The sequence below is a fragment of the Ambystoma mexicanum genome, chromosome 6q (assembly GCF_040938575.1).
Source record: "Ambystoma mexicanum isolate Mex_15411 chromosome 6q, UKY_AmexF1_1, whole genome shotgun sequence".
NCBI classification, from domain to species: domain Eukaryota; kingdom Metazoa; phylum Chordata; class Amphibia; order Caudata; family Ambystomatidae; genus Ambystoma; species Ambystoma mexicanum.
In genome coordinates, this window is record NC_090937.1 from 1,583,165,205 (window position 1) to 1,583,190,160 (window position 24,956).

At 44.9% G+C, this 24,956-nt stretch overlaps 2 protein-coding genes and 1 long non-coding RNA gene across 4 annotated transcripts in view; 1 reads left to right on the forward strand and 2 right to left on the reverse strand.

Moving 5' to 3' along the window:
- SFXN5 (sideroflexin 5) overlaps positions 1-24,956 on the reverse strand; it is a 1,920,751-nt gene that overhangs the window by 306,526 nt on the left and 1,589,269 nt on the right. The gene's annotated exons all lie outside the window — the stretch shown is intronic.
- LOC138516860 (uncharacterized) lies at positions 62-2,857 on the reverse strand. 2 transcript variants are annotated; one of them, XM_069632304.1, is made up of 2 exons: positions 1,022-2,857; positions 62-923 (listed from the first exon to the last, which is right to left on the reverse strand). In XM_069632304.1, the coding sequence occupies exon 1, from the start codon at positions 2,841-2,843 to the stop codon at positions 1,602-1,604; it is 1,242 nt and encodes a 413-aa protein (XP_069488405.1). In that variant the 5' UTR covers positions 2,844-2,857; the 3' UTR covers positions 62-923; positions 1,022-1,601. The 2 variants fall into 2 exon arrangements, with proteins under 2 accessions (XP_069488405.1, XP_069488404.1); XM_069632303.1 differs by having other exon boundaries at positions 62-703; positions 813-2,857.
- Positions 6,143-7,241, forward strand: LOC138515654 (uncharacterized). Its single transcript, XR_011282139.1, has 2 exons — positions 6,143-6,490; positions 6,600-7,241. It is a non-coding gene; the product is annotated as an uncharacterized lncRNA (long non-coding RNA).

Here is a 24,956-nt window from a genome sequence, read left to right on the forward strand (position 1 = left end):
ACCAACGTAAAGCCACTGATGTGCAAAATTTAAACAAGAATGATGGGGAATTAATCACAGAGATATTCTACTGGTTTATTAGTAACAAAGAGCAAAGTTGTTCATTCACAGGTAAAGTGTAACACATCAATTGTGTTGAATGAGTCTGAACTTGGATGAATTACACAGAGCAATTTATATGCAATCAATAAAACACCCACAATTTATATGCAATTGCGCAGCATATTTGTTGAGTACTTCAAAAACCAAAACTTGAATGAATCACATTGTTTGAGATAGGCTTATTCGCCAAAACACACACAATTTATATGCAATTGCGCAGCGTATTTCACATTAAAGAAAAGCCAAGAATTTGCCAAAACATGCCAACACGTGTTTCAACCAAAGAGGTCGTCCTCAGGGCATACAAATGTAGTTTACCATTTGCATTAATCTATAATTATTGAACCTTGGCTTGAAATCGAAACAACCAACGTCAGAGGTAGTGGGTCAAAAAACAAGAAAAAACAGGAGAGAAAGGAGAAATAGAAAGAAATAAAAACATACCGTTAGAGATAATATATGCAATTGATTGTTCTATTTCCTAAAATAGGGATAAATGAATCTATCCATACCTTAAATATGATTGAGGTTTCCTAATACTTGATTCAACTTTCAGTAGTTGAGAGATTTAGTGATTTCTACATGCTTGACTGGACAGGGTCTGTAAGTTATAAAGACTTGGTATAATATGACACATATTTTAGTTCAAAAGTCTGCATTGCTAGTAAGTTTAACATCTAATTTGTGAAAAGTATGGAAACTATAATTACCAGTCTTGCAATCAAGAGGTAGTTGTCGTTCGACTGATATGCCGCTGTTGCAGTATAATTGAAATGTAACGCACGTTTTTAGCGTGCCTTGCCTTTAAATTCGGCCGTAATCTGTAACATGGATATGACAACGTATTTAAACACTTGTTATAAGGAACGTGCTGCATAAGCTTTTCGTTTGGTATCGTTAGGGCGTAGAACTGGCTTACCGGCATACGCTCCAAAAGTTGATGTGCTCAATGGCCGGTTGTTTCTCAATACTGAAGGCATCGGCACAATCCGGGGGTTACTATAGTAACCTTCCCGGGTTAGGTCAGGTGATGTAGTCATCTGACCCTGTTGCTTGGATACTCCTTACAAGCCGGAAATGCATAAAACAGACATTTGAGGAAAGCTTCCTATGCGGAAGCTCATTCATTTACGGCAATATTTTTGCAGCGACTTAATTACATATAGATATTTTGATGTTAATACTGTGTACAGCTTTGACATCAACAAAAAGAAAACTGAAATAATCCGTACTAATTCTAATCCTATGTTAGGTGCGGATATTGGATAGTTGGTGCTAAATATCAACCTCAATTAAGAAATCAAAATAAATGTGGTGCGCTCGAATCAGCGTGCAGACATGCAAATAACTGCCGGTTGGGCTGTTGGGACAAATATAAACAGTGACTTCTCACAGAGTGGGGTCACTAGGCTGAATATAAATGCCTCGGGCATAGTCGGTAAGCTGTATCGGTTTGCATGGGTTTGATTGTCTGTTTTTTAGCATTAAATTCGTACAAATTATAGAAACACATTCAATTCATGGTCTTGGTTCAAACCAAGTGACAGGCAACGTAATTTACAAATCATTCTTGCTTCCTGTTGTCGTAGGGTCAATTCTCTGTTACCACCTCTCGGATGTTGTTGGATGTGTTTGAGTCCAATGAATTTGATGTCTTTAATATTATCCAGTTGATGATGCTTCTGCCAATGGGAAGCTAAAGGAAGTCTAATATCCTGGCTACTAAGATTGTTGAGGTGTTCTCGAATCCTGAAACGGACTTCTCTGATCGTGCTGCCAATATACATTTTCTGACATACACATAAGATACCATAGATAACAAATTTTGTACGACAATTAATAAAGTCAAATATTTTGGTTTGAAGTCCATTATGGCAGCTAAAGATTTTTGTAGGTGCTAAAGCATGATGGCAAAAATTGCATGTCCCGCACTTGTAAAAGCCTGCTGGCTTTGTGCTTGTAGTAAGCCAATTTGCCTGTCCAATTGGGTCAGGTTTAAGGAAAGAGGGACTGAGGATCTTCCTCAAAGTCTTTGCCTTGGTAAAGATAATACTGGGTCGATCAGTAATATACGATATCAAATCAGAATCTAGGTGTAAAATATGCCAATGTTTTTTCAGTATATACTGTATGAATTTGTGGTCACTTGAATATTTTGTGATGAAGTTGACATGCTTAGGATATTGTTCGCTGGACACTTTTGTCTTATTTATCAGCAATTGTGGTCTCGGTATTTTCTTGACCGCATCAGTAGTTTTCCTGATTAGTTGAATTGGATACCCTCTTTCCCGAAATCTGTGTCCAATTGACTTACATTCTATTTGAAACATTTCATCCTGGCTGCAATTTCTTTTCGCTCTTAACATTTCACCTCTGGGAATATTTTGGATAACACTTTGTCTATGGCTACTAGTTGCATGCAGTATAGAGTTTACTGCAGTTTCTTTCCTAAAGGTGCAGGTTTCGATGTTGTTTGACACAATGTTAATCTTAAGATCTAAAAAAGTAATTTCTGCTGCATCCATATGTCCTGTAAACTTAATATCAAAGGTGTTATCATTAAGGTAAAGCATAAATGCTGCAAAATCTTCTTTACTGCCTTCCCAAATCGCCAGGACATCATCAATATACCTTTTCCACCTGATAATGTTGTGCTTGAACGGATTGTTCTGAAAAATATATTTTTCCTCAAAGTAGGCCATGAATAGGTTGGCCAAAGAGGGCGCATATTTCGCCCCCATCGCAATCCCTTTAATTTGCGAGTAATAATCACCATTGAAAAGGAACTGATTGTGTGTAAGTGTAAATTCCAAAAAACTTTTAATCATCTGTACATGTGTATAGTGTGAAGCAGAGTAGGTTCTGAAGCTAAAATCAATCGTATCCAGGGCCAGTTGGTGTTGAATTGAAGTATAGAGGGCTTCCACATCTAGAGTCACTAAATAGTATGTGGGTTTCCAGATAGTCCCTTGTAATATTTGCAACGTATGTGTTGTGTCTTTAATATATGCTGGGATTTCCGGTACCAAATGTTTAATACTACTGTCTATATAGTCAGCGAGTGCTTCGGTAGCTCCTCCCTGGCCACTCATGATTGGTCGAACTGTTGGGAGAGTGAGAAACGGCTTGTGGACCTTGGGTAAAAAATAAATTGTTGGCATAAGTGGTTTGGAAATCGATAAAAACGCTTTTTCATCATCTGAAAGTAGTCCTTGGTGATACCAAAACTGAAGTAAAGTTTGTAATTCTTGTGAAGTTAGTAATGTGGGGTTAGTAATAAGTTTCTCATAACATCCAGGCGTGGTTAAATGTTCCATTGACATTTTAATGTAATCTGATTTATTCAGAATGACAATGTTGCCTCCTTTGTCAGCCTCTTTAATAATGATTGAGCTGTCTTCACATAAATCTTGTAGTGCCTGTCTTTCCAACTTGGTAAGATTCTGTTTCCTGCTGCAACAATTTTGTTGAAATCCATCTAGGTGTTTATGAATTTCCTTGGTGATTGCCTTGTAAAAGATATCAATGACATTGTCTCCAGCAATAGGTGGCATGAATTTCGATCTATTCTTATGTTCCTTAATATCCATATTTCGTTGATGAATGCCGAGTTCTACTTGAATATCACTGACAGTTTTAGATCCCTCTTCCATGAGGTTGGAAAGTAAGTGTATATTTTCTATTTCTTGAATACTTTTAGAACTGGTGGCTGGGAGTTGCTCTAAAGGTCTATACATTTCGACTTTATTATGAAAGAATTTTTTAAGTTTGAGTTTTCTTGAAAATTTGTAAAGGTCAATTTGAAGTTCAGTCATATCAGATGTAGCATACGGTGCAAATGAAAGCCCATGATTAAGTACAGATTGTTGTAGTGATGAGAGGTGTTTATCAGACAAATTGATGACTAGACTTTTAGTATAGATTTCGGTTTGGTTTTCTTGAAACTGGATCTGGTGAGTCTTTTGTTTGTATCTTTCTCGTCCTCTCCTCCTTGCTCCTCTTCCTCTTCCTCCTCTGAGGTTGTTGGAGTAGGTAGATTTTTGCGTCCTAAAGGGACATTTTTAAAGAATCGGACTTGTTTATTTTGAGAGTTATAGGTAGATTGGTTACCTTTCTTATATCTTTTAATTTCTGCCAGAAAGCCTCGTCTGAAATGACGAGACCCTTCTGCATTAATCTGTTCTCCCTCAATGTTAGGGTTAGTAGTGGTTTCAATTTCTGAGTCTGTGTCAGATGTGACGGGTGACGCTGTAGGCGTGACTATTTGTGATTGGTCCCCATCATATTTAGGTTGATAGGTGTATACTCTATCATTTAGATAGTCCTTTTCATCTCTATAAAATTTCCTGAATTTACGTAACTTGATTTCATCTTGATATTCGACTAAAATCTCATTCATTTTGGCATAGTTTTTAACCTTTGAACTTTCTGGGTTACTCATTTCTGTGATTTCAATTTTTAGTTTGTCAATTTCTTTAAGTACTCGAGTATGCTCGCGTTCAGCATGTATGACCAAAATTTTCATCATATTCTCCGAGCTGGCTGTGATATTACTTTCCCAGTCAGCTGCCAGATCCTGATCATCTTTATGTACGAAGTCGGGGAAAATTAAAATTCTTAATCCTCTCGGTATAATGTCTTGCTGTATATAGTTTTTGAGTGATACTTGTTCCCAATACTTGTTGATTTCTTTCTTGCATAATCTTTCTAATTTAATAAATTTCTGAATAAGCGTTTCTGATACATTAGGTCTAGACTTAAAGGGATTAGTATCTGAGCCCCTAGGTGCAAAGAGGGCAGCACTGTCCTCTTCTCTGTTTTTAAGGTAGTCTGTCATAATGAAAAACAATGCAAGTTATTTTCCTAAATTTGGAAACAGTGCAGCAGTCCACAGGGCAAATGAAACTGAAAATACGGTATGTGGAAGTGAAGCCCTAGTCAGGAATGCGCACAACTGGATTTTCATGAAAGGAAGTAAAGTAAAATTGTGGTTGAGCTGCTGTCGTGTAGGTAGTGAGATGATCTGCCACTATCACCTTGAAGTATATCAAATTATTGTGAATTACTATCTACACAGGCTGCGCTTGGTAACCAACGTAAAGCCACTGATGTGCAAAATTTAAACAAGAATGATGGGGAATTAATCACAGAGATATTCTACTGGTTTATTAGTAACAAAGAGCAAAGTTGTTCATTCACAGGTAAAGTGTAACACATCAATTGTGTTGAATGAGTCTGAACTTGGATGAATTACACAGAGCAATTTATATGCAATCAATAAAACACCCACAATTTATATGCAATTGCGCAGCATATTTGTTGAGTACTTCAAAAACCAAAACTTGAATGAATCACATTGTTTGAGATAGGCTTATTCGCCAAAACACACACAATTTATATGCAATTGCGCAGCGTATTTCACATTAAAGAAAAGCCAAGAATTTGCCAAAACATGCCAACACGTGTTTCAACCAAAGAGGTCGTCCTCAGGGCATACAAATGTAGTTTACCATTTGCATTAATCTATAATTATTGAACCTTGGCTTGAAATCGAAACAACCAACGTCAGAGGTAGTGGGTCAAAAAACAAGAAAAAACAGGAGAGAAAGGAGAAATAGAAAGAAATAAAAACATACCGTTAGAGATAATATATGCAATTGATTGTTCTATTTCCTAAAATAGGGATAAATGAATCTATCCATACCTTAAATATGATTGAGGTTTCCTAATACTTGATTCAACTTTCAGTAGTTGAGAGATTTAGTGATTTCTACATGCTTGACTGGACAGGGTCTGTAAGTTATAAAGACTTGGTATAATATGACACATATTTTAGTTCAAAAGTCTGCATTGCTAGTAAGTTTAACATCTAATTTGTGAAAAGTATGGAAACTATAATTACCAGTCTTGCAATCAAGAGGTAGTTGTCGTTCGACTGATATGCCGCTGTTGCAGTATAATTGAAATGTAACGCACGTTTTTAGCGTGCCTTGCCTTTCCTCAAATGTCTGTTTTATGCATTTCCGGCTTGTAAGGAGTATCCAAGCAACAGGGTCAGATGACTACATCACCTGACCTAACCCGGGAAGGTTACTATAGTAACCCCCGGATTGTGCCGATGCCTTCAGTATTGAGAAACAACCGGCCATTGAGCACATCAACTTTTGGAGCGTATGCCGGTAAGCCAGTTCTACGCCCTAACGATACCAAACGAAAAGCTTATGCAGCACGTTCCTTATAACAAGTGTTTAAATACGTTGTCATATCCATGTTACAGATTACGGCCGAATTTAAAGGCAAGGCACGCTAAAAACGTGCGTTACATTTCAATTATACTGCAACAGCGGCATATCAGTCGAACGACAACTACCTCTTGATTGCAAGACTGGTAATTATAGTTTCCATACTTTTCACAAATTAGATGTTAAACTTACTAGCAATGCAGACTTTTGAACTAAAATATGTGTCATATTATACCAAGTCTTTATAACTTACAGACCCTGTCCAGTCAAGCATGTAGAAATCACTAAATCTCTCAACTACTGAAAGTTGAATCAAGTATTAGGAAACCTCAATCATATTTAAGGTATGGATAGATTCATTTATCCCTATTTTAGGAAATAGAACAATCAATTGCATATATTATCTCTAACGGTATGTTTTTATTTCTTTCTATTTCTCCTTTCTCTCCTGTTTTTTCTTGTTTTTTGACCCACTACCTCTGACGTTGGTTGTTTCGATTTCAAGCCAAGGTTCAATAATTATAGATTAATGCAAATGGTAAACTACATTTGTATGCCCTGAGGACGACCTCTTTGGTTGAAACACGTGTTGGCATGTTTTGGCAAATTCTTGGCTTTTCTTTAATGTGAAATACGCTGCGCAATTGCATATAAATTGTGTGTGTTTTGGCGAATAAGCCTATCTCAAACAATGTGATTCATTCAAGTTTTGGTTTTTGAAGTACTCAACAAATATGCTGCGCAATTGCATATAAATTGTGGGTGTTTTATTGATTGCATATAAATTGCTCTGTGTAATTCATCCAAGTTCAGACTCATTCAACACAATTGATGTGTTACACTTTACCTGTGAATGAACAACTTTGCTCTTTGTTACTAATAAACCAGTAGAATATCTCTGTGATTAATTCCCCATCATTCTTGTTTAAATTTTGCACATCAGTGGCTTTACGTTGGTTACCAAGCGCAGCCTGTGTAGATAGTAATTCACAATAATTTGATATACTTCAAGGTGATAGTGGCAGATCATCTCACTACCTACACGACAGCAGCTCAACCACAATTTTACTTTACTTCCTTTCATGAAAATCCAGTTGTGCGCATTCCTGACTAGGGCTTCACTTCCACATACCGTATTTTCATGTTTTAACCTTACCCTGGGCGTTTAATTTTGCAAAACCAACTCTCAACCAATATCAGGGTTATTTAGAAACGGGGCACGACTCACCTGATCAACCAGATTGTCTTTCAAGACGCAATTCATCCGTATACTGACGCACCCAAAAATCGTTGTGTCTGCATATCTTGGCTCACTCTGCCTCGTTTCGGGACCCTCGCCTCCTTGTTCTCTGGTGGGACACATCGATCAGGGATCAGCTTCATACAGATCTGCAGAGGAGTCTCTCATCACTTTCACAGGGGCGCCCCGAACACCTCTTGATCCCGGTTCGACCGTCTCATCCTCCCTTCGTTTTCTCCTCTCGCCTTCTTATATTACAACGTATACGATGGAACAAGTGGGGGAGGGTCCCTATTTAGATTTTGATGGTGCCCCTAGGGGATCCTCGCGTATGGAAACAAGGCACAATCACCACACACGAACTGATATGCCAGACACAAGGTTCAATTCCCAAAATCTAGGGTTTATTGCAAAGCAAATAGTCTCAGTTGGCCAACTCGGTCTCACGTCCCGCAACGTGTGTCTCCAGACCCCGTGGAACGCAAGAGAGCGAGCATTCTACAACAGTTACATATATACAAAACAAACATCTTATTATCAGTAATGACATATTCAATGCCACCCATAATGTACTTCCTTTGAAATGGATTTGATGATTGACAATTGTGACGAATATGACACCTTCAGACATTCATTTAGCAACAGTTTGCAATTTTTGCGGACTTGCAGACATGATTCTTTGTTTTTGGGAATATACTGCTCTTGTTCTTACAAGCAAGCTGCGTGCAGGGGAGAGACACATTCCAGGCCTCACTATCTTCTAATTTATATTTGTGTCCTAGGGATCAGCTCGCTCTACAGGGCTCAGTGAAGGGGGGCCATAAAAGAGAGCATAATTCAAGCCATTTATTGTTCGTTTCTACCGCATCAGCGAGTCTAGCTGGCACCTGCGTAGTGATTAAATGCCTTGTTGCTTACTTCCAAGGACTTGTGAGGGAGGGGACCGGGCACTGCTGTCTGGGTTGCCTGTGTTGTGTTTCAACATGTATCTCGTGGCCTTGCTTTATGCATGAGCAATAACAGAATCACGGAATAGAAAACGCTTACAGCAAAGCAATTTGAACAGAAAGCAAAAAGCGAAAATTAGTCAACATGGCGAATTCTATTCCTACAAAATGAACGCTGTCTGGTCATGCTATGAGTCTGTACTAATACATGCTGAACATATGAGGCGTTGGTTTCCGGCCAACAAAATACATCGCCTATATTATGGGAGGGTCATTTCTGGACTCACTGATCTGGGACACACGCCGTCCACCTTTTCAATGATATCCATCTCAAGCTATTTCCTTATTTCCACCCTCCACGTTTGCACGGAGGTGGAGGATACCTTCTGAGTTTGAGGGCCACTGATTGAACTGTTTCATCAACATGGAGTCGATATGTGCACCCTTCATAATTCCAATCACAGAGAATATCAAGCTGAATTGACTGATCAGAGACTTAATGTCCTCAAAGTACACCCCAAAAGCAAAATGTACGATCTGCAGCCGCACAACCAAGTACTGTGTCTTCACTCATGTGTGTCAAATAAAGTGTGCTTTTATTTGTTGGTACTCATGCCGAAATGATGTGATGAATATGCCCCACAGGGATAGAGGTTTGGTGCTGCCAATGGTCAAAATGCGCACCTGTGTGCGAGCCAGTGGTGGGGGAAGGTTCAGCGATTTGTAATGTGATGTTACCATTTCATTGACGGTTGTTCCTGTATCAATTAAAACTGGGACATCTGTCCTTTGTATCTTCACCGTGCATTTTGGATAACTTTTCCGTCTCCTTCCTGGCCCCAGCACCTATCAAATGAAAAACACTTCCCCAGGCTCTCCTCCGCACATGGCTGTTCTCCTTCCTGCATGACTGGGTCAACTTGCACATCCTTCTGCTCCTTCTTCTGACCCTGACGCTGTGTTTTGGCCCTGCCTCTGGGCTGCAGTACCAGTTGCTGTGCGTGAAATTAACTCATTAAATGATTTAGCAGGCCAAACCTGCCACGCGTATGTCCCTTAGCTGAGCATTCCCCAGAGTGTGGTATAGTGTGGTATAGACAGATTGTTGTGCTGTCATATCATTTCTCAGCCTTGTTCTGTGTGCCTTTTCTGAATGGCCTTTTAGGTTGATTGCTTACTGCAAATGATTCTTCTAATTTGATGGCTTTAATGATGGATCCATTTTGGATGCCCACGTATCAGCCAGTTCATGGACTCTCCCCAGTTCCAATATGTGGGCCAAAGTTATTCCTGGTTCGTGTAGTATCTGCTTCCTCAGAGTTATGAAAAAACACCCTTGAATAAGTCACGCAGAAACCTCATCTTCTTCATTGATCAGTGCACAAGAATACGCCAAATGCTGAAGCCTTACATGACATTTATTAAAGCATTCTTCCTCCCTTTGTTTGGCTACTCGGAGCACAAATATTTTGCAGTCGACATCAACCCTGGGGCTGAAGTACTGCGCTCCCATCGCAACCCTATATGAGTCATCGGCTGAGCAGAGCGTTGTGGATAGCAGGGCCTAGAGAGTATAACAGCGTCCATTTTTCTCACATTATCCAGCCTTTCCAACCAAAGCACCCACCTCGAATCCAGATTTGACAAGGCCCCTGTGATGTCAAACTCTACTAGGGGAGCTAGTTAACCTTGCTGCCTGGGGAGTCTTCCAGCTACTGGGTCCTCTTCCAAAATGTCATCTATGCTTGGTGCCTTGGTTGACACCTATTCAATTAGTTGCAATGGAGTACGTGCAAAACCCTTGTTGTAGGGTTGTTAAGTCTAGCAGGACACAGTGATGTTCTCCGAGCTTGGATCTGGTGTTGGAGGCACAAAAGCACTCCCTATGGGGAATAGCGACCTCACATAACAAACCTTCTCTCCAAAGCCACACACCCATTACGCACCTGAAGTGCCCAACACTCCTTTTCCAATCAGACCGATGGCCACTGTTTTCTTTTGCAAGTTCCTCTGGGAGTGATTAAAACACTCAGGTGCACCTCACACCGTCAGATCCGTCAGTGCATCGACCTCCTTCCTGCATGGACACAGATGCAACGGAGCTCAGTCTCTCACGTTGGGCGGCGGGTAGAGAAGCCGCGTGAGATCAATGCAGTCCCACGTCACTCATCAGCACCTATATTTCCTCCTTCGTCGCCATTATTATATACCCTGGGGGCTTGTTGCAGATCATCACGGGCCCCTGGATAACAGAAACTGGACATAGTGGTTCATGTTACGGGCTACCGTTGTGCACCAACTATGCGGCGTTGCATGATGCCCCTTTATTCACTGGATGTGCCGACATATCAGCACGTCATCCTGTCGGCACACAAAGCAGCATGGGTCCAGGCTGCTAAATGAACGGAGGAGGGACCTTTCCCATTTATCCAGGGTCAAAGACCTCCAAAATGGTGGTGATGTGGTCATGTGGCACAAAGGCAACGTTCTGCTGTTGCACGTGTTAATGAATAAAGGGGGCTGTCCCACACCACGGCAGTGCACTCCGGGAACCCAATACGGCAGGACCTGTGTCTGTGTGTTCCTTTCAGGGACGGGTGGGACAAGGCCTGCATGTAGTGGTCCTGGGGCATCGCTGACTACAACATTGGCGACGAGGATGCAGCTGAGCAGGGTGAAGGTATTCCGATGCTGATTTTTATCTCCGGCAACCTGATCCGACAGCTTTCAGATGCATTGATGATCACAGTAAGGCAAACACTGCCATTTTGTGACACAACGGCAGAGGCTCCACACGTGTAGTGCTTGTGCGCAGTGTGGGCAATTTTTGGAACCCACAATGGCTTAAGACTACAAACAGATTTTCTTTTTTTTCTCCATTTTTGTCATCCATCAGTATTTTCTCAGTCCCAATGAGTTACTGGTCGGAGGGGCTGGCGTGCCCCACACCAGGGCATGGTCACATAAAAGGTGCAGAGCTAGAGCACCACAGCGCCACACGTCCCAGAATGGCGTCAGCAGGTGGAAATCACAGCCTTCTTTTGCAAATGGGGTGCCTGTGCGATCTGCAGCCATGAGTGATGAAGACGACCTCCAGGGAGCCGGAGAAAGCGCTGCAAGGACCCATCGGGCAAGAAGGACACCACAGCAAAAAGGGACACTGGCCATAAATGCCCGAATTTGACACTTCAGGCAATCCAAAGCTGGGACCGAAATGGTTGCTCTGGATAGAGAAGTTGGACATGTATTTTAGAGCGACCAGCGAGACAGATGATGAGGCAAAAATTGCAACCCTCATATACTCCGCTGTGTTGGAGGTTCACAAGATTTTCAAGTGCCTCACTCCCATCAACAACTCCCATCAAGCAGCGAAAGACAGCCTCAAAGAACACTTCTTATGCAGACAATGTGGAACCGCGGGTCAATTTGCATGGATGTGGAAAGCCCCCACACCCGTGACTATTCCCAGAGGACCTCGCAGGACGCCCAGTGACACGGTACGGCGACAGAGGCAAATAGCAGTTGTCGAACAGGTGGCACCAAGTCAAGAACTGGCAGAAGAGAAAGAGGAGAAAGAAGAATTCTTTTTCATCTCAAGCATAGACTCCATAAAGAAAAAGAGGAGGCAATCTATGTGTACGGTATCTGTAGAAGGAGTGAAGACGCCAGTATTCGTAGACACTGGAGCGTCGGTGTGCGTGATGGCAACCCCACACTACGAAGCACTACCGGGGCCTCCAGCGCTGGCAAAGAGCCCGGGCGAAAATCTTCACACTTGGCAGAACCCGACCAATACCTCTCAAAGGCATATTTCTTACCAAAGTGACCCACGAAGGGAAGGAGATAAGGGCCAAATTCTTTGTCACCGACATAAGCGCTCCTTCACTATTGAGCTGTGCAGCAGCAGAGGATCTTGGGATCCTATATTTCGCTTTTAGCGTTTATGCTGAAGACATAAATGAGGTTGTTGAGAGGTTTAAGACGGTGTTCGAAGGCATTGGCAAACTAAGGGGCGAGCCCGTCAAGCTGCACATCGATGGAACAGTACGTCCAACTGCACTGAAACACGGTCGGATCCCTTTTCATCTAAAACAACAGGTAGAGCTGGAATTGTAGAACCTGGTGAAATGAGACATTGTAGAAAGAGTAGAGGGGCCCACTGCATGAGTATCACCCATCGTAGTTGGCGAGCAAGCCAAAGAATCAGGGTCGGTATGTATTTGGGTCAACATGAGACTTCCTAATCAGGCTATTAAGCACAAATGACGTCACCCCGACTCTTGACGACATGGTGTGAGAACTACAGGGTGCGAGAGTGTTTTCGAAGTTAGATCTGCGGTCCAAGTACCATCAGCTGGAGCTCCACCCGGACTCACGTTACATTACCACCTTCACAACCCACCAAGGTCTCTACCAATACAAACGCTTAAGCTTCGGGATCTCTTCCGCAGCAGAAGTTTTTCAAAATGTTAAAACTGGAACTTTGGCAGGTCTTGAGGAGTCACCAGTCTCAGAGATGACATTTTGGTCTACGCCATGCCTCGAGAAGACTCTGGAGGGAATTCAGCTCCTTGGGCTCACTCTACATCGCGAGAAGTGCCAGTTCCTGAACGATAGTATAAAAATCTTCGGATTTGTATATCGCGAGAAGTGCCAGTTCCTGAACGATAGTATAAAATTCTTCGGATTTGTATTTCACGAGAAGGGCATCTGTCTGGACCCGCAGAAAATGTGCGACATCCAGGTGGCAAGCCCGCCAGGAAACGTGTCGGAAATCAGGAGCTTTTTGGGAATGGTGACGTATTGTGGTCGCTTTATATGCAACCTGGTGTCTCTCTCCGAGCCCCTCAGGCTACTGACAAGAAAGGACAAAGCATTGGAGTGGACTGTCAAAGAGCAGGATGCCTTTGAAACCATCAAACGGGCACTAACAGGAAAGAAGTCTATGGCATTTTGTGATCCGAGGAAGGAGTCGATCATTGTCGACGCCAGCCCGGTCGTGCTGGTTGCAGTTCTGTCGCAACAGGATGCGCGAGGTCAGATGAGACTGATTGCATATGCCAGAAAGTTGCTAACCAACACAGAGAAACGCTACTCCCAGATCAAAAGGGAAGCCCTGGCCGTCCTATGGGGATGCAGACATTTACAGATTTACATACTGAGCAAACCTGTTACGGTAGTGACTGACCACAAACAGTTACTCCCCAACATGATGGGGTCCTCGTCCAAGTCGCCCCGAGGCTCAAACAATGGATGCTGGCCCTGATGGAATACGGGGTGGTGCTGACATACAGACCTGGAGCCCACAATCCAGCGGGCTACCTCTCGCATTATCCGAGGAGCAGGGGTGGGCAAGAAGATACGGCACAGGTAGCGGTCAAAGAACATGTTCGCTTGGTCAACACCTGAAGGTAGAGCGGAAGACAACATGCCAACACCAGGCAGGGCAGAGGGCTATGCCACTGAGGAGGAAGGCGGGAAAAGATATCACAGCAGAGAAAGCAGAAGATGCCCTGCAAGATTCCGAGACTTTATAATGGGTGAGTAGGCTCAAAAGGACACGGGCCAAAGCCCCGCACCTGATGGTGCCCATGTTGGGCTAAATCCAGGGTGGTATGTTACCATGTTTAAGTCTGTCATGTTTAAACTGACTATAGTAAGGAAATATTTATTTTCTTGTCATCAAAAAGGAGATATGTGATATGCTCATGTGACACGAGGCAACATTCTGTTGTGCGTGTTAATGAATAATGCGGGCGCACCAGCACCATGGCAGAGCGCGCCGGGAGCCCGATATGTGCAGTCCTTTCAGGGACGGGTGGGACAAGGCCTGCATGCCTGGGTCCTGGGGCATCGCAGACTCCAACAAACGGGACGGTATGGAGCACTTTGGGAGAACATTTTCTGTGGCTGGAGTATCGCAAACATCCGTGATCGAATGTGGGGTGGCACACAGTTATGTGGCGTATAATTAAGACAGGATTAAAAAAACCGAGATGTTATGGGACATTGTGACAATTGGTAGCATCATGAATTAAGGACACCACTTATACAGCTGGTTTTGTATATTTACAATTGAAGACACATTGAAATGAACTGATTTGCCAAGAATGAATCCTCTTGCCAAATACCGGAGACAGGATTTGAAACCACGTTCTAAGGGCAACAACGTAGCCGCTCTCGCTAACCAACGACGAATAATTTCCACTCTTCAGAGGAACATCTTTTGTGAACACTCTTGCATACTTTCCTTCACGTGCGCTAGTTTATACACTTTTCAATGATCCACTATCATGCCTGCCCATCCTCCCCAAAAAAAAAAAAAAACACCTTCCGCCTCGCCTGAATAAGAAGGTAATTAAAAGGTGAGCTCTTGCCGAAGCAGGAAGTCAGCTCCTTGTTTTTTTTCTTTTTACGGTGGAGGTGTTCCACAGACGTCGAGCTGTGAGTGGAGTACAGTCGGGGTGTGAGGGGAAGGCCAGAGGGCACTTCTAGAGCAGCAGGCGAAGTCTGGCTGGCAGGGAAATGTGTGCCAGGCCCTCAAAATAGCTGACGCTGGAAGCGACACACATGGAGAGGGCTGGGGACGGGATGATCACTCCTAAACAGTTTTTTTGTGAATGGGAGGTCTGAAAATCACTATGAGGTAAACAACGACTACTAACCTCGATAAACAAAAAAAGCTGCAGAGAAACCAAACTGCATGTGGAGAGACGCAAAAGAGGAAAATGGAGCGAAATCGCAATTTGGGGATGCAAATTAAATGTCAAGAATATAGTGGTGAACGAAACAAGGATTAGACTTGTCTACCATTCTTGTAAAGCGCTCCTAGCCACTAGATGGCCACATCAGTGCGCTTTGCTGAAGGGAATGCAGGGTGGAACATGGCAGTGTATATCCAGTGGCCAATAATCGCCTCTTGTAGACTGGTACAAGGGCATGGCAGGGAGACAATGTAGCGCAATTTAAACGAGAAACCGTGATGTTAAAAGCCTCAAAGTGACGAACCCCACGTTGACTTGCAGGAGAGCGTATGGCACCCGGACGAGGTTAGTCTTCAGTCTACAAGCTTCAATGCAGAGAACTGCTTTGTACCTGCCTTATCATTGGTGCTGCCTTGCCATGTTGGTCCTCACACCTGTGCTAATGTATTCCCGCCCTAGACATGCACTGCCCACTTATCCCTGGAATGTAAGCGTGCAGAGCAGCATTAAATGCAGACTCATTAGTCGCTAGATAGCTCACAAGTGAAGCGCTCGCCTCAGTCATAAGGCAAGTCTTCACTTTGCATGTTGGAATTCTGCTGAAAGGCCTACTCAGACCTTCATCCTTCTGCGATTACATTGGGTAGGCGTAGCACCTATTAAACATAAGTGGAAGGAACCCGGCATGAAGCGCTACAGTATATAGCAGCGCAAATTACTGTATGGAGGCACGTGTTAGTGGAATGCATGGGAGTGATGGAGGATCAGAAATATTTAGTATTCATAAGGCAAAATGACTCACTTAACTGAGAATTGTTTGTATGTTTCGCTTTTCTACTGCAGGAAATATGAGCTCATCCATAGTAATGTCTTATCGCTGAGTAGCCCATGCTGGGCTACCCTTCAACGCATTCTCCATATGCTGCTGTATTCCTAATGTGTTTCCTGCTGCTGCATTACCCCGGTGCTGCTTCAATCCCATCATATGGCTTCTCCCTACTGTATCCCTTTGCTGCTTCATTCCATCTTATCCTTGTGTTGCCTTATGTCTGCATCCTGCTCGTGCTGCCACACTTCTAGCACCCATACTACTGCACACCTGTGTTCCCTAATCCCTACTTATACCCGTCCAACTCATCACTGAGCCACACTGCATTTGCCACTCCATGCCATGTTTTAACCCCGCCTTATGCCTGTGCTGTGCTTCCTGCTGTCTGCCTTAGCCCTGTGCTGCCCCACACATACTGCCCCTACTCCTGTTCTGCATTATCCTCCTGTTCTGCCTTATCCGCCGCTTCTCCTGGTGCTGCCATAGCCCTGTGCTGCCCCACAGGTACCTTATCTCTGGTACTGTTCCTACTCCTGTTCTGCATTATCTGACCCTTCTCCTGGTGCTGCCTTCGCCCTGTGCTGCCCCACAGGTACCGTATCTCTGGTACTGTTCCTACTCCTGTTCCGCATCATCCAGCCTTAGCCCTGCGCTGCCTTAGCCCTGTGCTGCCCCACACCTACCTTACCTCTGGTACTGTCCCTTCTCCTGTTCTGCATTATCCGCCCCTTCTCCTGGTGCTGCCTTAGCCCTGTGCTGCCCCACACCTACCTCGTCTCTGGTACTGTCCCTTCTCCTGTTCTGCATTATCCGCCCCTTCTCCTGGTGCTGCCTTAGCCCTGTGCGGCCCCACACCTACCTTGTCTCTGGTACTGTCCCTACTCCTGTTCTACATCATCCAGCCTTAGCCCTGTGCTGCCTTCGCCCTGTGCTGCCCCACACCTACCTCGTCTCTGGTACTGTCCCTTCTCCTGTTCTGCATTATCTGCCCCTTCTCCTGGCGCTGCCTTAGCCCTGTGCTGCCCCACATGTACCTTGTCTCTGGTACTGCCCCTACTCCTGTTCTGCCTTATCTGCCCCTTCTCCTGGCGCTGCCTTAGCCCTGTGCTGCCCCACACCTACCTTACCTCTGGTACTGTCCCTTCTCCTGTTCTGCATTATCTGACCCTTCTCCTGGTGCTGCCTTCACCCTGTGCTGCCCCACACCTACCTTACCTCTGGTACTGTCCCTTCTCCTGTTCTGCATTATCCGCCCCTTCTCCTGGCGCTGCCTTAGCCCTGTGCTGCCCCACACCTACCTTGTCTCTGGTACTGTCCCTACTCCTGTTCTACATTATCCGCCCCTTCTTCTGGTGCTGCCTTCGCCCTGTGCTGCCCCACACCTACCTTGTCTCTGGTACTGTCCCTACTCCTGTTCTGCATCATCCAGCCTTAGCCCTGTGCTGCCTTCGCCCTGTGCTGCCCCACACCTACCTTGTCTCTGGTACTGTTCCTACTCCCGTTCTGTATTATCCGCCGCTTCTCCTGGTGCTGCCATAGCCCTGTGCTGCCCCACACCTACCTTGTCTCTGGTACTGTTCCTACTCCTGTTCTGTATTATCCGCCGCTTCTCCTGGTGCTGCCATAGCCCTGTGCTGCCCCACACCTACCTTGTCTCTGGTACTGTTCCTACTGCTGTTCTGTATTATCCGCCGCTTCTCCTGGTGCTGCCATAGCCCTGTGCTGCCCCACACCTACCTTGTCTCTGGTACTGTTCCTACTCCTGTTCTGCATTATCCGCCCCTTCTCCTGGTGCTGCCTTCGCCCTGTGCTGCCCCACACCTACCTTGTCTCTGGTACTCTCCCTACTCCTGTTCTACATTATCCGCCCCTTCTCCTGGTGCTGCCTTAGTCCTGTGCTGCCCCACACCTACCTTGTCTCTGGTACTGTCCCTACTCCTGTTCTGCATTATCCGCCGCTTCTCCTGGTGCTACCATAGCCCTGTGCTGCCCCACACCTACCTCGTCTCTGGTACTGTCCCTACTCCTGTTCTGCATTATCCGCCCCTTCTCCTGGTGCTGCCTTAGCCCTGTGCGGCCCCACACCTACCTTGTCTCTGGTACTGTCCCTACTACTGTTCTGCATTATCCGCCCCTTCTTCTGATGCTGCCTTCGCCCTGTGCTGCCCCACACCTACCTTGTCTCTGGTACTGTCCCTACTCCTGTTCTGCATCATCCAGCCTTAGCCCTGTGCTGCCTTCGCCCTGTGCTGCCCCACACCTACCTTGTCTCTGGTACTGTTCCTACTCCCGTTCTGTATTATCCGCCGCTTCTCCTGGTGCTGCCATAGCCCTGTGCTGCCCCACACCTACCTTGTCTCTGGTACTGTTCCTACTCCCGTTCTGTATTATCCGCCGCTTCTCCTGGTGCTGCCATAGCCCTGTGCTGCCCCACACCTACCTTGTCTCTGGTACTGTTCCTACTGCTGTTCTGTATTATCCGCCGCTTCTCCTGGTGCTGCCATAGCCCTGTGCTGCCCCACACCTACCTTGTCTCTGGTACTGTTCCTACTCCTGTTCTGCATTATCCGCCCCTTCTCCTGGTGCTGCCTTCGCCCTGTGCTGCCCCACACCTACCTTGTCTCTGGTACTCTCCCTACTCCTGTTCTACATTATCCGCCCCTTCTCCTGGTGCTGCCTTAGTCCTGTGCTGCCCCACACCTACCTTGTCTCTGGTACTGTCCCTACTCCTGTTCTGCATTATCCGCCGCTTCTCCTGGTGCTACCATAGCCCTGTGCTGCCCCACACCTACCTTGTCTCTGGTACTGTCCCTACTCCTGTTCTGCATTATCCGCCCCTTCTCCTGGTGCTGCCTTAGCCCTGTGCGGCCCCACACCTACCTTGTCTCTGGTACTGTCCCTACTACTGTTCTGCATTAATCGCCGCTTCTCCTGGTGCTGCCATAGCCCTGTGCTGCCCCACACCTACCTTGTCTCTGGTAATGTCCCTTCTCCTGTTCTGCATTATCCGCCCCTTCTCCTGGTGCTGCCTTAGCCCTGTGCTGCCCCACAGGTACCTTGTCTGTGGTACTGCCCCTACTCCTGTTCTGCATTATCCGCCCCTTCTCCTGGTGCTGCCTTAGCCCTTCCTTATATCTGTGATGTGTTGTCCCTGTCAACCTCTTCTTCCTACCTTATCCGTGTTTTAGGCATACCTCCTCTGTGATTTCTCTTTTCCCAGTTACAAAACATATCTCTTTTCTGCATCATGTCTTTGCCCTCCGTGTGCTGCGCCAACCATACCTTCTCAGTGAGCTACATTATACTATTCTCATGCCTCGATCACTTATCTCTGCACTGCTTTATCCATGCAAGGAGTGACTTGTACAGCGCCTATCTGCCTACGGAATCGTCTCATGGCTCTTCTTTATCAAGGAGTCCATTGTTTTGGGGGGAGGCGGCATACGTGTGGCGGAAGGTCTGGCAGTAGAATTCTAGATTGTTCTTTGGTCAGGTCATTCGGGAAGCAAGGATCTGGACAGCGGGTCAGGTCACTCAGGTGGGGTCGCCTTAGGTGCTGGATGCCATTTCCTTGACTTGCAAGCCAATGAATAAAGAGGCCTCTGTTTGTCATCCACTGAAATTGATTGTTGAGCCAGGAGACTCCAAATCCTCTGTGATGCTGAGCTAGCTTATGTCTACTTTATTTACGTGCTGCACTATGCATGATAAGGCAGGACATGGATTACCCATATATGTAATGCCACACAGGGATACAAAAGAAATAGGATGAATAATACATGATATGATATGATAGGTTATTTATAACACGCTTAATACCCAGAGGTTTCTAAGCGCAGACCCGGGGATTTGAACCTTTGTTGCTCTGCGTCGTCTTACTTCCAAGGCGAGCACGTTGCCGCTGAGCTATCCTCCCAAGACAATGGTATAGATCATACAGCACAGCATTGAGGACGGAATAATCTGGCAAAGGGATAAGGCAACACATGGATAAGGTAACGCCATGAACGTGGTAGACAAGGCAGACCAGGAATAAGGTAGGGATATGGCAGCCCCAGGCATATGAAAGAGATCATGTAGCAGGGGGATATATATGGCTGGAACAGGGAAAAGCTATAGCCATGGATAAGTGAAGGAGAATGAGCTCTTGAGATATGGCAGGAATAAGGAACGCTATAGAGATAGGGACATAGAGTGGCACAGAGATAAATCCTGTTACAAACAAGTATTAAGAAAGCCAGCCATTTTGGCTATTGCATAGGCATTAGACCGACATTTTGGAAAATGTCTATCTCATGCCTATAACTAAAGTCAAAATAGTTGGCTGTGTGAATGCTTGTTGATCAGTTTGTTAAGCACACATACAAAAAAGCAGCACAAGCCAACAACAGGGCAAGTAGAGAAGTCTGAGGGCGTAGCCTGGCATCATGCGGTAACATGAGGCAACATGTGTCACCAGAGTGACACGATGATTCTGTGCCACCAGGACACTGCTATGTCACTTATGGTCTTTCAATTAACACACATTGCATTCTGGGAGTTGTAGTCAATTGAGCAAATTAGGCTTTCATACTTGGCGATTTCTGAAAAGATAGTCCTGTACTGAAAATATGGTGTGCCAGGGACATGAAGCTATCTGGTCACCTAATAATTTCTAATTTCGAAAAATGACTGAATTACAATTAGTAAAAACATTTCATCAAAATATTTTACATACCTTAGTTTGTGTGAGACACCTCACAGTGTCTCACTTACTAATCCCTGTGGATCTGTCATCCAGGTCGCAGGACACAGCCATCGCTATAGGATCCAGTTCCTGGGGGTGCACTAGTGCGGGAGGATCACCTTAATGGGGGGTCCTCAGGTAGTGGAAGTGGGACACCGACAGGTGACACGCGGTTTCCCCTTTTTATAAAACACCTTTTCCCCATCCTACCCCATAGGAAACTCAAACGCTCTACTCCCACCCCCATATTTTTCCAACACACATCTTTCGCAACCACGAAATACAACAGACAAACACCAAAGCCGTTTACCAGACATGTATGACCACAAGGGTCAGGCAAAGTCAGGCAATTGACCAGAATCGCAAACACCTGACGTCCCTTTCCCTTCCCCCACAGGGATAAAAAGTGGAGCATAAGAGCACAATACAAGCAAGTAAGATTGCACGACGAGAGAGCTAACTCAGCACAGCAGTTCAGGAGCAGAAAGATGGAGCGAATCGAGAGGGTGACAAGGAAGGGAGCCCTTTCCGACCAAGGCCTGTGAAACCTCTGTATAAGGAATCGTAAGACTGCGAACAATAAGTAGCGTGTGTTGCAGCAGATGTCAACAGTACACGTGGCCCTCGATAACTGAGCCAGGGAGAGACTCTTGCCACTGTGGTACTGACCTTGACTCCAGAGACAAGCAAAGCAAGTGTTTCATCACAGTCGGTGAGTCGAGGGGAGAGCCGATAAGAAACCGAACTGTGTTGAACAAAAGTAGTATATGGTTAATTGAAGAAAGTACAAAACTGCTAATACGAGAGGGGAAAACTAGCTACAGAGGAGTTTGGCTCCATGTGGGTGCTCATTCGGGAAACAATAGGCCACTACCCTTTTGTTGAAACTACCGTTACCAGAAGGCCTTGGGAATGAGGCGAGAAAGGAGTCAAAGTAGTCATACAGGGGTCTGGTAAAATCCTCTGTACAGTTGAAAGTCTTTGACCGGCAGACAGATCCGACTGAGGGATGCCGATGAAAAGGGGGCAAAGTCTGAAGTCCCAATGAACAGTGTGTTGACAAGAGTGAACCCGGCAGAGGGATGTCCACGGTGAACTGTTTAAAATGATATTAGGATTTTGTGAATGTCAAGGGAGAAAGCATGTGAAGGAGAGCCGCAGTGAACTCGACTGAGGGAGGCTGCTATTTGAGAAGGGTCTTAGGACAGAAGAGGCGGATCCAGGGGTGAGAAGCAATCACCGTAATGACACATGAATGTCATGGATAAAAGTGTGTGAATACTAGCCATAGTGAACCTGACGGAGAGAGGCTGATATTCGAGAGGGGTTGGAACCCGGAAGAGGGGGACCCAGGGTGAAGAATCATGACCCCAAATGCAAAGCAGAAAATAACTTTTGTTTATGATTTTGAGCTCATCAGGCCCTCGGAAGCCAGATATGTAACTACCGAGGGTCCCGATATTGGCACAAACATTTTGTGGATCTGAACCCGGAAGAGGGGGATTCAAGGGTGAAAAGGCATCACACAATGCGCAAACAGAACAGAACTTTTGTTTATTATTTTTGGAATACCTCAGGTCCTCAGAGGCAAGAGACTTTTTGTAGAAAGGAGATTTAACCACTGATGGCCCCGATAGCTGAGAGCGGAACTGTTGGCTCGTGCTTGGAAAGCTCGAGTGTGTGCTGTGCTCTGTAGCCCCGCCTTGTCCTGCACTCAAAACTTGGGATGGGGAGATCCCGACTATGGCATACTGGCTTATTCTTTGTGAACACTTCTTTCTTTCCTGTGAATCCTATCCCACACTCTTTGTTTGTATTTAGCATAAGGATTGGCAATAGGTTTTTCTTAGTATAGGCCCTTTTATTTTGACAATGCGCAACTAGGACTGCCTTATTATTATTTGATGGTCGTAGTTTGCTCCCATCTTAGATTTAGGTTTGGAATTAGCGTTTTTCCCACCTGCACATACAGTTTAATAAACACCCTTGAACTGTGATCACTTGTGTCTGTCTTTACTGTTGCCACCATGAGTACCTTACATTTGTAAACGAGAAAAAACGAAGGAAACATTAGGCCTACTTTAAAAGGTCAGCAGGCTGGTATAGGCCCACTTGCTCAGGTTTTGATAGTCTATTTAATTGTGGTGTTTTGTACCGTGCCAGATGAGCAATCGAGGCGAGGAGGCTCCGATAAAGGTGTGTGGTCTGAGGGGAGTTGGGTCTAAGGAGATAAGTGGTGGCGAAGGCTTGGGCAAGGGACACCTGTCCCAAATAACAGATAGCCTTTTTTACGTGGGTGAAATGGGACGTCAACCCACACATTAGGAAACAATCAATAATTCTTTGTATAGTACAGAAAATCAGCAGTGAGGGTTTTTTGGATAGTGCACACTGCAAACTGAACCACATCAATGGACACCCAATTTTGGAAACTAAGGCACAGTGAGTTTAAAGGAGTACTTTCTGAGCCAGGCAAGTTGAAAACTAGGAATTGAGAAACATATGGGCTTCATTAGGAGTTTGGCAGTTATTATGCAGAATTAGCACTGAATTACTACCAAACTCATTTACCGTTACCGCACTTGGTCCTGTGGGTCTACCACGTGATTAGGCAGTGGTTGGGCAGTTTTAACCCTAATTATCGGAGTTCATAGGACTCCATGAGGATTTGGGCAAAATTGGTGCAAGCGGTAATTCCGTTCTGCTGATTTTTAAGAAAAGCTGGTCTCAAAGTGGCAGATTTATATACAGCATGATGCTGGAGGAAAAACCTCCACTTCAAGGTCAAACTTGCAGTTCAGCGGTGCAGTAAAGATAGCAGTGATTCTGTTACCACCAAAAAAGTGGTGGGAATGGAATTAACACCATTTCTTTCCTGCATCATCAAACTTGTAATGTAGGCTCTAGTCCGGTATGCTTCCAGGATTCTTGAATTCCAATTCAACGAATTTTGGTAAAGAAATAAACATTTGTTTTTGTGCAGGGGAGCATTTCTGTGTTTGATGGATCCAGATCTGAGGCATCAAGTTGTTATTGTTATTTTGGGGAGTCAAGTGGCATCTGTAAATTATTGGAATCTTTGGGCTGGGTTCTAACTGGTAATAAAGGGTGGCCTCACACAGGTGATGTGAATAAAAGCAAAAGAAGAGGATCCCTGGAGCACAACACATGGGAACCTGGTGCAGGAAGTTCAGAAGGGCATACGCATATTACAGGGATATCCTTATTGGAGAACGGATTGGAACCAGATCAAGGATGCCAACTTACTCCTCCTACTGATTCCAAGTGGCTCTGGGTCAACCCACACACCTGGCTAGCACAGAGAGCACAACAAGCAGCTGTCCCCAGACAAATAGGGCGCCCATCCTGATGAGTCATAGAAATGATTCAACTGACTGAAACATATGTGATCATGTGAAGATGGAGGCGTACACTGGATTAACATTTGGAAGGTGGTTCCAATTATATAATAACTACACATTAAACCATTTAATGTCACCATTTCTAATTAACCGTATGTCACATTGTAAGTATCGCTGATTGCAATGTCTGTTTTAAATGTTAGAATTGAAGGCAAGTCCCTTTTACGCACACTCCAGAATAAATACAACCCTCTAGGGAAAAAGGCCAGGAGATAGCATTGCAAGGATAACAAAGGTTTAATTGTACAGAATACAAATATCAGCGAAGGACTCTGCTGCCCGAGAGCGCTCTGGGTAATCTAAGGACAAGCAGAAGCTTAAATAGCCATGTGGTGTCATTATATACAGTAAGAAATGGTGCTACAGATTGGTAGAACCCTCTAGATCGGCCTGTTTCATAGGGGATGCCAGGCTACAATTGATTAGTTCTGTGGCATCAATCAGTCTCCACGTGGGTCATCTCGGCTCATCTCAGTCTTGGGTGAAGGTCAGGTTGCTCGTATAATACAATGTTACAGCTAAGCTACAAAAAAAATGTAGCAGGCGCCTTCTCTAGAAATAACATGGCATGGTAACCTGTTCTGTGGTTTAACGCCTCTTTGAATGTCTGCAGCCTTCGCTTTTTGCTCACCGTACTTTTCACAAAGGAGGAAATTCCATTTGCCTGTCTTTGTCCCGCCCACAAGGGCAGTCCAGCACCAAAATGCCAGGCAAACCGCCTTTGAACAAGAGTTCCAAAAGCCA

Coding starts and splice junctions, on each gene's coding strand:
- LOC138516860 (XM_069632304.1), bottom strand. CDS start 2,843: ATGGGGGCGAAATATGCGCCCTCTTTGGCCAACCTATTCATGGCCTAC.